This window comes from Micrasema longulum, unplaced genomic scaffold, assembly GCF_059751315.1.
Source record: "Micrasema longulum isolate JH-2025_06_02 unplaced genomic scaffold, ASM5975131v1 h1tg003108l, whole genome shotgun sequence".
In the NCBI taxonomy this organism is placed as follows: Eukaryota; Metazoa; Arthropoda; class Insecta; order Trichoptera; family Brachycentridae; genus Micrasema; species Micrasema longulum.
Window position 1 is genome coordinate 25203 of NW_028280208.1, and position 14830 is coordinate 40032.

The window sequence follows — 14830 nt, forward strand, 5'->3', positions numbered from 1 at the left end:
AATTAAACTCTTGTGTGGTAGAAATTACAAAGTGTTTCATTTTAAATAAATATCCTAACCTTACTTAAATGTAAAAAAATAAAATATTGGTTAGACTTACTTTGACAGTTGGTGATGGGCGGCATCCGGAAGCCAGATAGGGGATCCGGCGGGAAGTGGAAGGGGCGCTGGCCGAAGGCGAAGTGAAACTGTTGCTGCTGCCCTAGGAGCGAAAGCACTAACCATTAGTCCAATACAAACTGCCCTTCAACATGTTCCATCAGTGCCATAAACAAATCAGTTACATAATATAAAAATATAATAATAATCCAAACAAAACTGGGGTTACTCAGTTTAAATTCGTTGTGATAAGATTTTAAAAGCCGTAATTAACGAAAAAAAAAATAGCTAAAAAATATAATGATTTTACTGTTTGTGTTTTCTTAACTATTAGTTTATTTGTTTTTATTTTTTTTATATATTTTTTTATATATTGGTCAGGCTGTCAGAAATTGCTAGTGGCAATAAGTCCACCATTTGAACACGTATACCACTTTAATTTTTGTATTTATCACATTGTTTACTCATATGTTTGTTCATGCTCGTTACTCGTATGTTTTATATGTGCGTTCATGTGTGTGTGCGTGGATGGCTCAGGTGTGCATTCATTATTTTTATTTATTACCAATGATAACCTCCATGGAAAACGCAAATGTTAACAATTATTTTTTTCTCACTTGAATTTCTTATTTATTTATTTTTTTAATTATATTTAGTTTTTCAATCTTTTGCATAATTTATGAAAACTAATTGGTCTTTTTATGTAAGAAAATCGTTGTTTTAAATAGTTTTTATGTATGATTGTATGTTTTCTAAATAAAAATAAAATAAAAATATATTTTGTTCACGGGCTCACAGATCAGAGGTCCAAGAGAATACATAAAAAACAAACAGTTTAATTTAAGGTCATAAGCCCTTAATAATGCCTAGACATACTCCCCAATCAATTTTTAAAAAATTCTTAAACAGCTGTTAAATTATTCCTTATATTTAAAATGTTAGGTCTATAAAAAAATATATTTTTCAATGTTTTCTTCAAAATAATTTGAATACAATACTCAAAATATTGTTGATTGAACCAACTGGTCAGTCAAAAAATTGATAAATATTTTCAGGCATTGCCAATATGTAGGTAAAATAATTTAGTCCAATGCATTTCAAAGGTTTGAGCTCCTTAACTTTAAAAAAAATCTGTTTTCATTTTAAAGTCTGTTTAAACAATGGCGGAATAATAAATATTACACAGCCTGTAAAGTGGCCACTTAAACCAGCCATTGCCAGTTTATAAGCCCTGTAAATTCTCAAATTTACATTATCTCTTCTCTAAAGTGTTTACCGCCTCTGTTTGTTGTCACCTTTAAATTCTTTGAAATTCAACATATATCATGTCAAATGTATATTTTAGTACGTCATTGCATTATTATTTAGCCTATCTAGGCAATCGTAAACCAGGCAAATGATGACATTAACGAACGGACCAATCTTCCCAAGCGTTACGTCATAATTAAACACAAAGTGAATTTTAAAAATAAAGCGCTTTCATAACGACGTTTTGAAAAATTGGCTTTGTCAATATGTAGTTGAAATAGGTTTTTTTTAAAGGCCGTATTTTCGTGTTTAGAAGTTACAAAAAAACAAATGATAAATTTAAAATATGTACTTATATTATTTATACACCGCTTTACGCCTTTTGTGTAAATATAAATTACATAATATTACAAAAAGGTAATAAATAACATATTCTCATATTAAGTTCGCTATTTAACCAATTAGTGCTTTTTAAGAGAAGTTAACAAAATATTTTATTTATAAATGTGGACAGGTTTGTGGTCCCGTGGTTAGAGTCAAGGATTCAGGATCAGGAGTTCCTAGGTTCGAAACCAACTTTACCACAAGTTTATTTACATTTTTCAATGACGTCATTAGTTCTTCCGAATCAACCAATGATAAGAAAGTTGTGATATTTTTCTAGTTTACGGTATGTCAACTGACGAATTAGCAGAACTTATCGCGAAAAAGGGGAAGAGAACTTGAACGTCACACGCGAAGTAATTTTAAAAACTAAAAATTTTAAAATATCATAACGCTGGTAAGACGATACATATTATTTTTTTGTCCAAGTTTACTGGTGCTTACTAATCTGATTTATATAATGCATTACTAATTCCCCAAGTTTCTAATATGTTCGCTTGAGATCGAAATGTTGAAATACCGCTAAACAGTCGTTACAAATCTTCTAAATTAACTTGAGGAATTTGTATGATCTTGTAAGTTCTCGAAGTACAACGCTCTAACTGCATTTCTTGGGGATGAATAATAATTAAACGTGAAACTATTTGCATAATACCACCGCTTCATATTACGTACTTGTTTGCTGCAACGTTATAGATTGCATAACAGAAATAGAAGATATTATTCTGATAATCTTACCTTGATTGAGATTTATCAATACTGTAAATAATCACATTTTTATTTTTTTTACAGGTAAATCTAAGATTGGTCGGTCAAAGTATTACTGTTCCTCGAGAAAAACAGTGGCACAACTTAAAACACATATTTTTATTGCAGAGCAGTTATAAACACACACAGCTACAACTAAAAGCTCACCCACTAGTTCCATCTATTTTTAGATATTTTCGTAGATAACAATGGCATAATGATCATTGTGCCAATATTATTTCTTAAACTTGAGTAAAAATTATAGCACAACATCGACATTTTTGCTTTAAAGGCCATATTATTAATTGAATTAAGCCGTTAATTGTACGGATACTAAATATATTATCGAGAATTTTTTACACTATCGTTCTATGAAGCATCATTTTTTTTAAATAATATACCTTAATTAATATACCTCAGAAGTACACCATTCATCATCATTCTCTTTCCCCACCTAATGATGCATAGGGCACTGCATTGGTATACCAATCGCAGCGTTTCTTAATCATTTATGTTACATAAAGGTAAGATGATCAATCTTAGGCTTCAGGTGCCAGTCCAGGGACTATGAAATATTCTAGTGTAAAAACACTTTTTAAATAAATATTTCACGTCAACCACGTTGGAAATCGAACCCGAGACCTTTTGTATGGTAGACAAACGTGCTGACCACTACACCACGAGGCCGACGGCAGTGGTACTAGCTGTGTTTAAATTATTTTTGATTTATTTATTTATTCATTCAAAATTACACCCGTATAAATATTTTACAAGTTATTTGGGCTTTTTAGGCTGTGTCGGTGTCAAGTCATAATAAATAAACAATAAAAATTACACAATAAAATAATAAAATGAAATTATAATAACATGTTATGCAATAGACTAACAATCCGGAAAAACAAGAAATAAATAATTTATAATAAAATTCCAAAGAAGACAACGTGAAAAAAAAATCAAATATAAATATAAAAATATAAATTATACAAACTTTGATTCATACATAATCAAATATACAAAATAATAGCATAGTTGAGATCAATAGAAAAAATAAAATAAAAACATAATTGAAATGATAATTGAGATACGGTTTCAAGAAACTCACTATATACAGTAAGAAATGAGAGTAATAAATAATATGGCAAATAACAGTGAGCACTAAATTAAATAAAACATAAAAATATCAAGATATATAAAAAGCAAATAAAAGTATGGAAGGAAAGCAGTTAGTCCATTTTCGATAATCTCGAACTTTAAGAAGATTCACAACCTCGTCCCTATCAATGTGCAAATGATGCACCCCTATTGCTAAATGATATTTCGTATCGTTTATTTTATGTATTTATTTATTCTTCGTGGAATATGAATGCTTCATGTTAACAGCACGGAGTAGTGAATTTGTACCCAGTAAATCAAATTATGGACTATCGATAATTGATGCACGAGTTTTCGGAATACGCATAAATAAGTTCTCCCAAGTGTGCGGCAATTCATTAGGCCGACAGTGGTCGGGCCGGTCAGACGTTAAGTGGAGTGCGGGGCGCACGGTCAGGTGTAAATTGGTACAGCTGTTGGGTGCAAGTTTAAAGCGCCGCAGAACCTCTTCATACTCCCAACTCTAATATAGAGACACAGTGGAGCAGCGCTTCTCAAACATCATCCGTATTGTGCCATTCAACTCTAAATGAAGCTGGTTTGGTCAAAGGATAAAAAAGATCCCTTGTAAAAGAGAAGTGTGAGTAACACAAGGATAAATAACCTAGAAAATACATAGCAGTCGTGTTTCATGCATGTGAATTATTTTTGCCTGATTATAAATTATTCAACTCTATGAGTTCAGTGGTCATTTAAAAAAATAGTTTTATATGTACTACCAAACTAAGACAAATTTTAATTTTAAAATAATGTGTATCGATTGGTGAATTGGCTTCCTGGAAACCAGAAATCTATCACAACACTCTATCATTGATTGATTTGGAAGAACTTGCGACGCAGTTCATTTTTTTTCAAATTGTTTTTATAATTTTTTTCATACATTTTCGAGATTCTTCGCAGTACAATTCAATGCTATAATTTTTACCGCGTGGAAGAAAATATTTTTTATATCCAATTTCCAGTAGCGCTGAACGTCCATATTACATAATAATTTCATAAAGTTATTAATTTAAATAAAATAAACCACTGAATAGATATGATGCTTCATAGAACGATAATTTAAATTTTGTTACGAAAAATGAGAGGTGTTGTGTCGACTTGTCGTGCAAAACGTATAGTGGAGTAAAAAACACTAACTAAATTCCAACTAACTTTGCGCTGCTTCACATTTACTGAATACAAGTTCTGGAACTTAAGTTGAATGGACCACAAGACGAGTGGTTAATGTTGCATTTAGTCTATACCCGTACATTTATATATCAATATTACTATCATACAAATTTGAATTCTTCACACATATTTATTTTTATTTCTTTGGTCTAATGACTTAAGACGGGTTGCAGGAAGTGGTTGGATGCGGTTCGCTCAAGATAGAAAGCAGAGAAGATCTAAGGGGGAGTTCTATGTTCATCACTGGACACGAGGAGGTCGAAATCGATTATTTTGTTTTAATTAACAGCGTTGTAGTTCCGCCGTTCCGCCGTTCCGCCACAGAGCAAAGCCGAGGTTCAAATCCCACTCTATCACAACTTGATGCTAATTTTTTCAGCACAAGCTATTACGACTTCAAGGAAATGGTCTAAAATTGAAATAGGTAAATAAGAACTAAAATATTTTTTCCCTTAACTCTTAAAAGACTGCTAAAAAATATCTCTGCAAACGGTGCTGTAACATCGTGTTAGATGAAGCAAAAGGCGAGGTATTTTGAAATATGGATATTTAAAACAATCACATAACGTAATATATGTATAAATTGTTTTATAGCCTATTTTACGCAATTAATAAGAATAATCTAATATTTTAGGCTTATTATAAATACGATATAATTATTTATATAAAAAAATCGATGTATCAAATTTAATATTCCATATAGACTCATATGACACCATAGCTATACGAGTATAAAAATAATAATAATAAAGATACCACTTTTGTCGCAGAAGTGATGAGACCGGTCACTGGCTACTGCAAATTTAGAGATTAAGGTTTCACTTGTCTTTTATTTCTTTAATTAAACATAACGTGGCTTATAAAATAAACATCCGGTTGAGAAACTCTAGTATGGAGTAGTCCCAGTTTACCGACACACGTGAAGTTGTATTAGAGTTGGTACTAGAATTCTCTACACCAATTGTATTAACTACGATCTTCAGTTGATCGAGCTTCAATTTACTGGAATCAATCGCAATTCTAAAATTCATGTTTCATTTGACTAAGCATACAATGTATACATACATACAATACGTACTATATAAGGTATGGACTGTTTTTGTCTCGTTTGCTACTCTCAGATAAAAATCTCAAAAAGGGAAATCAAGTAGAGACTAGACCACCTCGTGGTGTTCTGGTTCGCGTTTGCCCACCGTGTCTGAGGTCATGGATTTATTCCCGGAAAATCAACGTATAATATAAGCTTCACATAAAAAGCATTATTGACGTAACCTTTTGCTCGACTTACTTCTTAAAAAGTGTTACAAATTGGGAAGTTGCTGATAAATTGAATTCTCTTAGCGATCACAATCCCATTACTTTCACAATAAATACCAGCACTAAAATACCTCACAAACAGTCTAAAATCTTCAAATATCCAACTAAAAATGTGGACTGGAATTTGTTTAAACAAATAGTACAAAAAGAACTATCTTACAGAAAAGTCTCAAAAACAAGTTTCAGTAGTGCATCTAACTCTCGAGATTTAGAAAATCAAATTAACAATCTTAATCAAGCACTAACCGAGGGATGCAATTCAACAATGATACTAAAAAACAGTACAAAATATAGAGAACCCTGCCCCTGGTGGTCTAATGAACTAACTGCACTGAAAAAGAATGTGATAAAAGCTAAGCACAAACTACGGAATTCTGGAATAACTAGACGCGAAACCATTACGCTTCCCGCATATTTAAAAGCAAAAGAAAATTATAAGAAAGCTATTGCTGATGCCAAGATAGAATCGTGGAAAAAATATTGCTCAATACAAAACAAGGAAACAGCTTGGTCTGCTATATACAGGGTCCTAGCAAAGAATGACAACAAGAATCCTCCAATGTCTCTTAAAAATGGAGACACAGTTTTCAAAACTGCTGAAGACTCTGTGCAGGGTCTTTTGGAACACTTTTTTCCAGACGATGACGCCACCTCAGAATTAGTGCTGCACTCTGAAATAAGAAACGAAGCTCAACTTTCATCTATTGAACCAGACGACCCACTATTTACCAAACAAGAAATAGTTAATATACTACGGAATATGAGCCCCAAAAAAGCACCGGGCAATGACTACTTTACATTAGATATATGCACTAAGGTCACAGAACTATTTGAAAGTGAAGTTTTAGAAATGTACAACGCATGTTTACGACTTCATTGCTTTCCTATCTGTTGGAAGTGCTCTAATGTTATTGCTATACCAAAACCTGGCAAAGTCGAGAAAAACGATGTTAAATCATATAGACCTATTGGGCTCATTCCAGTTTTTGGAAAGGTTTTGGAGAAACTTATGATTGAAAGAATTTCTTGGCATCTTAATAAAAAGCTAAGCCCAAAACAATTTGGCTTCACACCCCAGAAGTCTACCGAAGACGCCTTAAATGCAGCCATCAGCTCTATAAATGAAGGAAAAAATAGCCGCCAAATCGTCATAGCTGTCTCATTGAACATCCGTGGAGCCTTTGATCATGCTTGGTGGCCATTCTTAATATGTCAACTACGTCGAAAAAACTGCCCTAAAAATATTTTGGAACTAGTTATCGACTATCTTGAAAACAGAGAGGTCAAAATAACACACGCAGATATAACTAAACACAAAAAGACTTCACAAGGATGTATTCAAGGTTCAGTTTGTGGTCCAAGCTTTTGGAATATAATTTTGGATGATCTTTTACAAATAGATTTTGGAAATGGAATTAACATACAAGCGTTTGCTGATGATGTTTTTCTGACAGTTAGAGCTCAACTTATGTCTGAAGCCGAAGAAAGAACAAACTGTGCCCTTTCGACAATAGCTGATTGGGGAAAAAAGGTTAAACTTAACTTCTCAGAGGAAAAAACGAAAGCGATGTTAGTAACCAAAAGAAAAGAAACTCTTCCTAATTTATTCATGAACGGTGTAAAGCTAGCTCTTGCTGACTCTATTAGGGTATTAGGTGTAACTGTAGACAAGCATCTCAACTGGTCACTACATGTGGATAACGTCTGCAAGAAGGCTGCCAATCTTTCTGGAATGCTTGTGAGAGCGGCAAAACCAACATGGGGGTGCTCTCCTGCGGTAATGCAGCAAATATATTATGGTGCAATTGAACCTCTTGTTACATATGCGGCCAGCTTATGGGGTGAAGCGGTAAAAAAGAAATGCAATAAGAAAAAACTTGACAGCTTACAAAGACAATTTGCCATAAGATCTTGTAGAGGATACAGAACCATTTCACTCATCTCTGCTCAAGCTCTAACAGGATTTACACCGTTAGACCTAAAAATTCAAGAAAGGAAGGACATTTATAATGTTAAGAAATTTGGTAAGCTGTATTCCATTCCAGATGATCGCAAGTATCAAGGAACTGCAAACTATTTCGATTTACCTCACCCGTGCGAAAGAATTCCCGAAAATATTCTTTTACTTGACAAAGATATACCTCCTTATGCTCCCAACGAAATTAGAATCTTTACGGATGGTAGCCTGCTCGACGGAAAAGTGGGAGCGGCATTCGTTCCTTTTGAGAGTGATAAAGAATTACCAGGCAGAACATTTAAATTAGATAATTTCTGCTCAGTTTTCCAGGCTGAACTACTCGCAATACGAGAAGCTCTCGAATGGTTATTAAAGAAACCACCAGAGAGATGGGTTATTGCAAAAATATTATCAGATTGTCGTTCGGGCGTTCAAGCTATAACAGATACTCGGTCGGTAAATCCATTCATTGTAGATATTCAGAGTAAAATTAAGCATCTAAAAATAAGAGGGATGAACATTCAAATATGCTGGATAAGAGGACATGCTGGTATCGTAGGAAATGAGAGAGCGGATGAACGAGCAAGATCCGCAACTTGTAAAAGAACGGCACCTTTCTTCTCAGAATTTCCCCTTAGCTTTGCCAAACGCTGTATAAAACAAAATACGCAGCAGCGTTGGGAGGATCATTACCGCGCTTCTTCTGCAGGTAAAATCACTAAAATGTTTTTCCCAACGCTGGCTGATGCAGCAAACTTCCGTCATCATCACCAAAGTACTTTCGAAACGACTCAAATTTTTACCGGACACGGAGCTATGAGAAGTTATCTATATAGGTTTAAATTAAGGAATGATGACTATTGTCCATGCGATGATATTTCTTCACAGAGCATAGAACATCTGTTATTTCAGTGCCCATTTTTCAGTTTGCAACGCCATAATCTTGAAGCAGAATGCAGGAAAAATGGAATATCCTTAACAGATATCCACACTGTAGTAAAAAGTAGTTATCATGCGCCATTGTTCTTGAACTTTGCAACAATGGTGATTGGACTCATAAAGGTAATAAACCAAAATCAGTGATCGAACATCCCATTTCCAAGACAAACAAAAACTTTTTTTTCCGAGTACCTTAGCCTTGTACATGACACGTAAGGCTACTAAATACAGGGGTCCAAATATATAAAAAAAAAAAAAAAAAAAAAAAAAAAAAAAGCTTCACATGTGGTTTTTCTCTTCAGTGTTTCAAAGTACCTTAACTAGGGCCCGAGAAAGACTGATGATCTTGCTTTTATGTAAAGTATCAATGTATTGTTCTTTGCATCATTAGAAGCAGAATTGTCATATTTTCCTTATACAAACCCAGTATTGCGTATTCGAATTGCAACGTATCTTGATAATTTTTGTTACACAGAAGGTAAGGTGATCCGTTCAAATTATTATTTCACGTCTACCGTGCCAGGAATCAAACCAACGACCCCAAGCATAGTAAGCGAACGAACAAAGTACTACACTGCGAGGTGAACTTATTTTTATTCAATTTCCCTTTTCAAGATTTCTACCTTAGAGTAGTCATCGAGTCGAAAGCACTTGTCCATTGTTCTGGTCCAATTTCAATTTCAAAATTTTATTTTTCATCTGCCCGGACACAGAAATAAAACAGATGCAGATTAAGGAATGATAATTCTGATAATCATATCGAAAACATATATTTCCATTGCCTTAAAATTTAAGCTAGATAAAATAAAAATTTTAACCTCAAACTTTTGAATGACTATCTGAAATTTAACGGATTTATATTACATTATAATTTTTCACTTCTTTTCAAAACTTTCCATTAGTCAAAGTTTGACAATTTAAAAAAAATAAAAGTTATAGGAATTACCATTTACAATTTATTAGATATTAAATAAAAACCACCAACAAATAAGAAAATAGGTTATTGATGTAAGATTCCAATGGGTAAGCTCTTGTAAGTGTATCATTATAACCGCTAAATTGAAAGCAACAAACAAATATAAATTTATTATTATATATTTAAAAAAAATCTGATAAGGTAAGGGCGTTTCTTGTATAAGTATGGGCGGTTACTGTCTAGGGCGGGGGCGGCCTGAGAGAGGGAGTCAGTGGAAGGGTGTCCCTCCCACCCTTAGTAATTATCGCCTAACGAGACCAACGTGGAACGGCTAGTGGGGGTGTTAATGTGCGTGCTTTTTCTACTTCACATTACCCGCAACAGCGAAAAACTTTCAGAGACTTGACTCAGCATTAGTATGACAAGATTGTAGATGATAATTTTTCCGGATTCAACTTGAAGCCGTTTGACATATATAAAAAGCTAAATATTACAGAACTATTTGGAACACCTGTTTCGAGGCTATAAGAGTTTTAAACAAACCGATCGATTTTAAAATTACAAAATTAATTATAGAACTACATGATAATTATTATGTACTACGCTCTAGAAGCACGGCGTTCACCCATGTTTTGAAAATGGGTTTGTGGTTAATTTTTTGTCCACATTCTTATACTATAATTCTTGTATCTCGAAGGCTGTGGACATTTTCAAAGGATCACTTGCCTATGTGTCTATGTATTTAATACTGGAAAGGTGATATAATTTCTAAATAGATTATTGAAATGATTCATTTTCAATAAAAATAATTAATTTCAAATTGAAGATACCAGTATCGAAGATGTCGCGAAAGCGATGAAATACGTAACCGGTTATTCCAAATTCTTAGGTGAAAGTATCACTCGTCTATTATTTCCATATTATAATCACTAGAATCCTCTAATGTTACTAAAATGAATGAGGTAATTGTACTGAATTTTGTTTGGTAAACTTACAATTCTACAGTTTTATATAGTTTGACAGTTAAAAAACATGTTTCCACATTTTGTACAATGTAAATGAGAAAAAGATCAATTCATACATCAAATAGAAATAAAATAAGTATATATATTTATAGTTAATGGAAAGCGATAAGGAGAGCAGGGTACAAACATATGCTTATATATTATGAAAATATACACACAATAAATACATTATGTTAAATCTTTTAATTTAACATTGTATACTTAACAAGGCCTTCGATAAAATGCATATTTTGCATATTACACATATTTTATTTATTGATATATGGAATTGTTGGTACTGTCTACACATTCTGGCTTGAAGAAATATGGTTATTTAACTTAGTTACACTGTACAATAAGTTGATCATGTAATAATTATCGGTTGATTGGTCAGTCGTTAGTAACGGGTTGATTCAAGATTCTTACTTTTTGGCTGCTTTTTTAAAGTGCAGTTTGTAAATATATTTCTTGCTTGTGTACGAAATACTTTTAGTAGTGTTTGTTTGAGCTTTAATCTGCCTCGCGTTCAAGAGTCCATAATATATATTTGATAGGTCGTTAAGTTATTTTAGTGTCGATGATTTAGTACGGGAGGACCACCCACTACTGGCCAGCTAATGTTTTTCCATTCTTCGTAGAGACATCCATCGCTACACTGCTGATTATTTTTACTCGTTTTCTGCCACCCAGTTTAATAGTTCGGAGGAGTATGTTTATAAACAATTTTAAAAAGTAAATATTTTGAATTGAGATATCGATTATTTTAGATTTGAATTCTTTGTGAGAACTTTTCATTTGAGAAAGATAGATTGGTAAGAAATCCCCATGAGAATGAACGATTCTTCCTTAGAAGGAAAAACTTACATAAATGTGTTAGAAATGAATCTAACACAAACACAGTATTATTATGAATATTTTTATTTTTCACTACTTATAAAAAATTGAAGTTCATACGATGATTAAACTTAATTGTCTACCTCGCAGTCTCATGGTTAGTGTTCTCTCGGGTTCGATTGCCGACATAGTTGAAATGAAAAATTTATTTAAAAAACGTGTTTTAACATTAAAATATTGTATCGTCCCTGGAAAACGGAAGACTAAAAAATTTTACCTTAATGCAATAAAAAAATATCAAGATACCATGCATTTGGTGTACCAATAAAGTTCCCTATTTATTTATTTATTTTAAAGAATCAAACAGTCGATAATTTTTTTTTTAAGAATACAGTTTAAAGACAGACCAGCAAAGTTTCTAAATAAAAATCATACATATTATTAAATTGTGTTACAACAAAAGGATGTGTTTATGTGTATTTGTAAGTGTAGATGTGTGTTTATGTGTATTAGTGTGGAAGTAAGAGTTCATCTATGCACCATCAGATGTAAAAATGAAATAATAAAAATGAATACTTAATACCTACCCGGAACATCACAATGACACTTATACCCGTATGCAGATACAAAATTTAAGGTGAGGAAAGTACATTCTAATTTCTAATGCAGAAAATAACCCGAAGGTGAAGACAATTTATAAACCCAAAATATAATAATTCAAACTATAACGCGATTGTTTAAATAAAGAATTAACGTTTTTAAAATTCTAATTGGTAATATTTATCCAACATAATTCTTACTCCGTTCTGTGGATTCTTAGTAGGTATCTAACATTAGCGGACTTTTAATTATTGCAAAATACTAAAATTGAATTCAAAAGCAAAATATCGAATTTCAATCATTATTTGCTGTGAAAAACTTAGTGGTTTTTAGGAAGGTATAGAGTGTTTGAAGTATTTAAAAACAAAACCATTTCCCATCGTCCGATTAAAATATTGTTTTTTAGGATAAACGAGAAAAGGTTGTATCATTGTACGTAAGCATGGTGTGAAAAATCATGTAATCATTGTTTATAATAAACGAGTTGAACTTCATAAACTGTGGTTTCCTACTCAAAACACAACAATCAAAAGAATAAAAATCTAAGACGTAGAATAAAAGGGACTAACGGAACGCAAATACTTCGCATCTGGGCGGGATCGGTAAACAGATTCGTCTATAATAGACATTGGACTACTACTTCAGAGGAACGCCAACATTGCATGAGAAACCAGTAAACAAGTCACTTCATTTGATGTAAAAACGCGCTGTCAGAAAAAGAAACCTAAAGTTTTAATGCTCGCCACTGACAGAACAGACACGAATACAAACTCTAAACAAATATTCATATTTTTATGCTCTTGTTCCGTATTTCTCCATTCCTCGCCTGGCTACTGAATTCGGGGAAAACCATTTGAAAATGAAGAGTGATTTTGAAGTCCCGAATTAAAATTTATGAACTTTAACGTAAGAACGCCTTTGTTATCACAGTTAAAATCTGCATAAGCAGCAGGAAAGTTTTTTCACTAACTTTCAATAAATTCGATACTACAAGGATTAAAAATTTTACGTTTTTCCTCAAAATGCCCTCAAAAATCTTCATTTCTATAAAAATGTTGATGATGGCACATTACCAAAGTGGTAAATACACTGATCCGATTGCATGACTCGAGTCTAAAACAACTTTGACATTTCACATTTAAAAACTTCTTGATCTGATAAATACGGACAAAACACGAATAACTGTTTTTCAATAATCGATTTTTTAAAGACCACTTTTAAAAATCACTCGCTATAAATTTCGGAAATAAAGCTACATTTATAAAATACGTTTTTATATTAAAAATACTATTTCATTTCGTGTTATTTAAGACGGGTTGTGTTTTATTTATTTATTCATATCGAGAAATTATTTTTAAAAATATGTTTGTCCTTATCAATTTTATTTACAGTTTTTGAGTGTGTAGAATTTTTCCTACACGGACTTAATTTCACCCCTAGGAATTTATTAAGATTAACATTTAATAAAAGAGATTAAGAACATTTTATAGAAAGGAATATGGAAGTCTAGGCATTTAAAAGGCTTACGGCCTGTAATTGGCTGATTTAAGAGATCACTCTACAAGCTGTTACATTCACAATTCTGTATATGTTTAAGCATACATATTACTTAAATTAAAAGCGTTGCCTAGTAGGTAAAATAATTCAGTCAGATGAATCTTACCTACATCAATAAAAGTTTCGGCTCTTTAACTTTCCAAGTTTTGAAAAATTGAAGGAATATGGATGTTCAAACATAGGCAGAATAGCAAATGTTACAGTGGGTAAAGCAGTCAATTAAATAAATAATTGACAAACAATAAGCCCCGTAAATCCCTGGACTTCCATATTTCCTTCTCCAAAAGTTCTCCATCTCTGTTGTTATATGTAAACTTAATTTACGTTGTAAACCAAGAAATTGCAGTTTTCGAAATTGCTCAAAATCTTTGTGAATTCTCTTAATATTTATATAATTATTAGAGATATCGCTATATCAACAATTTTAATTCTAATTTTATGAAGTTGCCTCTATTCCCTTGATGAGCTATTTCTCAAACATCTCGTAAACTTGCCCAGCTTTCATTTTATTTGTTCAGTCAACCCTCCTATAACGTGATTAATTCGTACCACGTTATATGTAAACCGTACTATAAGAAACTCGGAATTAATACTAATCAGATTATTCGTACCACGTTATAACGTGTTATATATAAAGACCGCGTTTAATGAGTTTCAGAAAAAAATTGATTCTACATAGACCGATATATTTTGCATTATATTCAAGTTTTAAAGAATACGTTTGATAAATAAAATTGTATCCAAACATAATATAAATGGCAATGAATATTTGAAATTTTACATTTTTTATTTTAGTTTTATTAAATACGTTACATACTTCATTTAACAAAATTATAATCTAAAAAACATGTTTCAAACAAAAAAACTTAATTCAATACATATTAGATGCCTTTCATTCATCATCAC

The 14830-nt window shown here is 32.3% G+C and overlaps 1 protein-coding gene across 1 annotated transcript in view; it reads right to left on the reverse strand.

Moving 5' to 3' along the window:
- Positions 1-14830, reverse strand: part of RunxA (RUNX family transcription factor Runt related A) — a gene marked incomplete at its 5' end in the record, with an annotated part of 65513 nt that overhangs the window by 13744 nt on the left and 36939 nt on the right. Inside the window, one exon of the mRNA XM_088241854.1 lies at positions 101-217. Coding sequence (XP_088097980.1) covers positions 101-217 — 117 coding nt within the window. The remainder of the gene's footprint in view (positions 1-100; positions 218-14830) is intronic.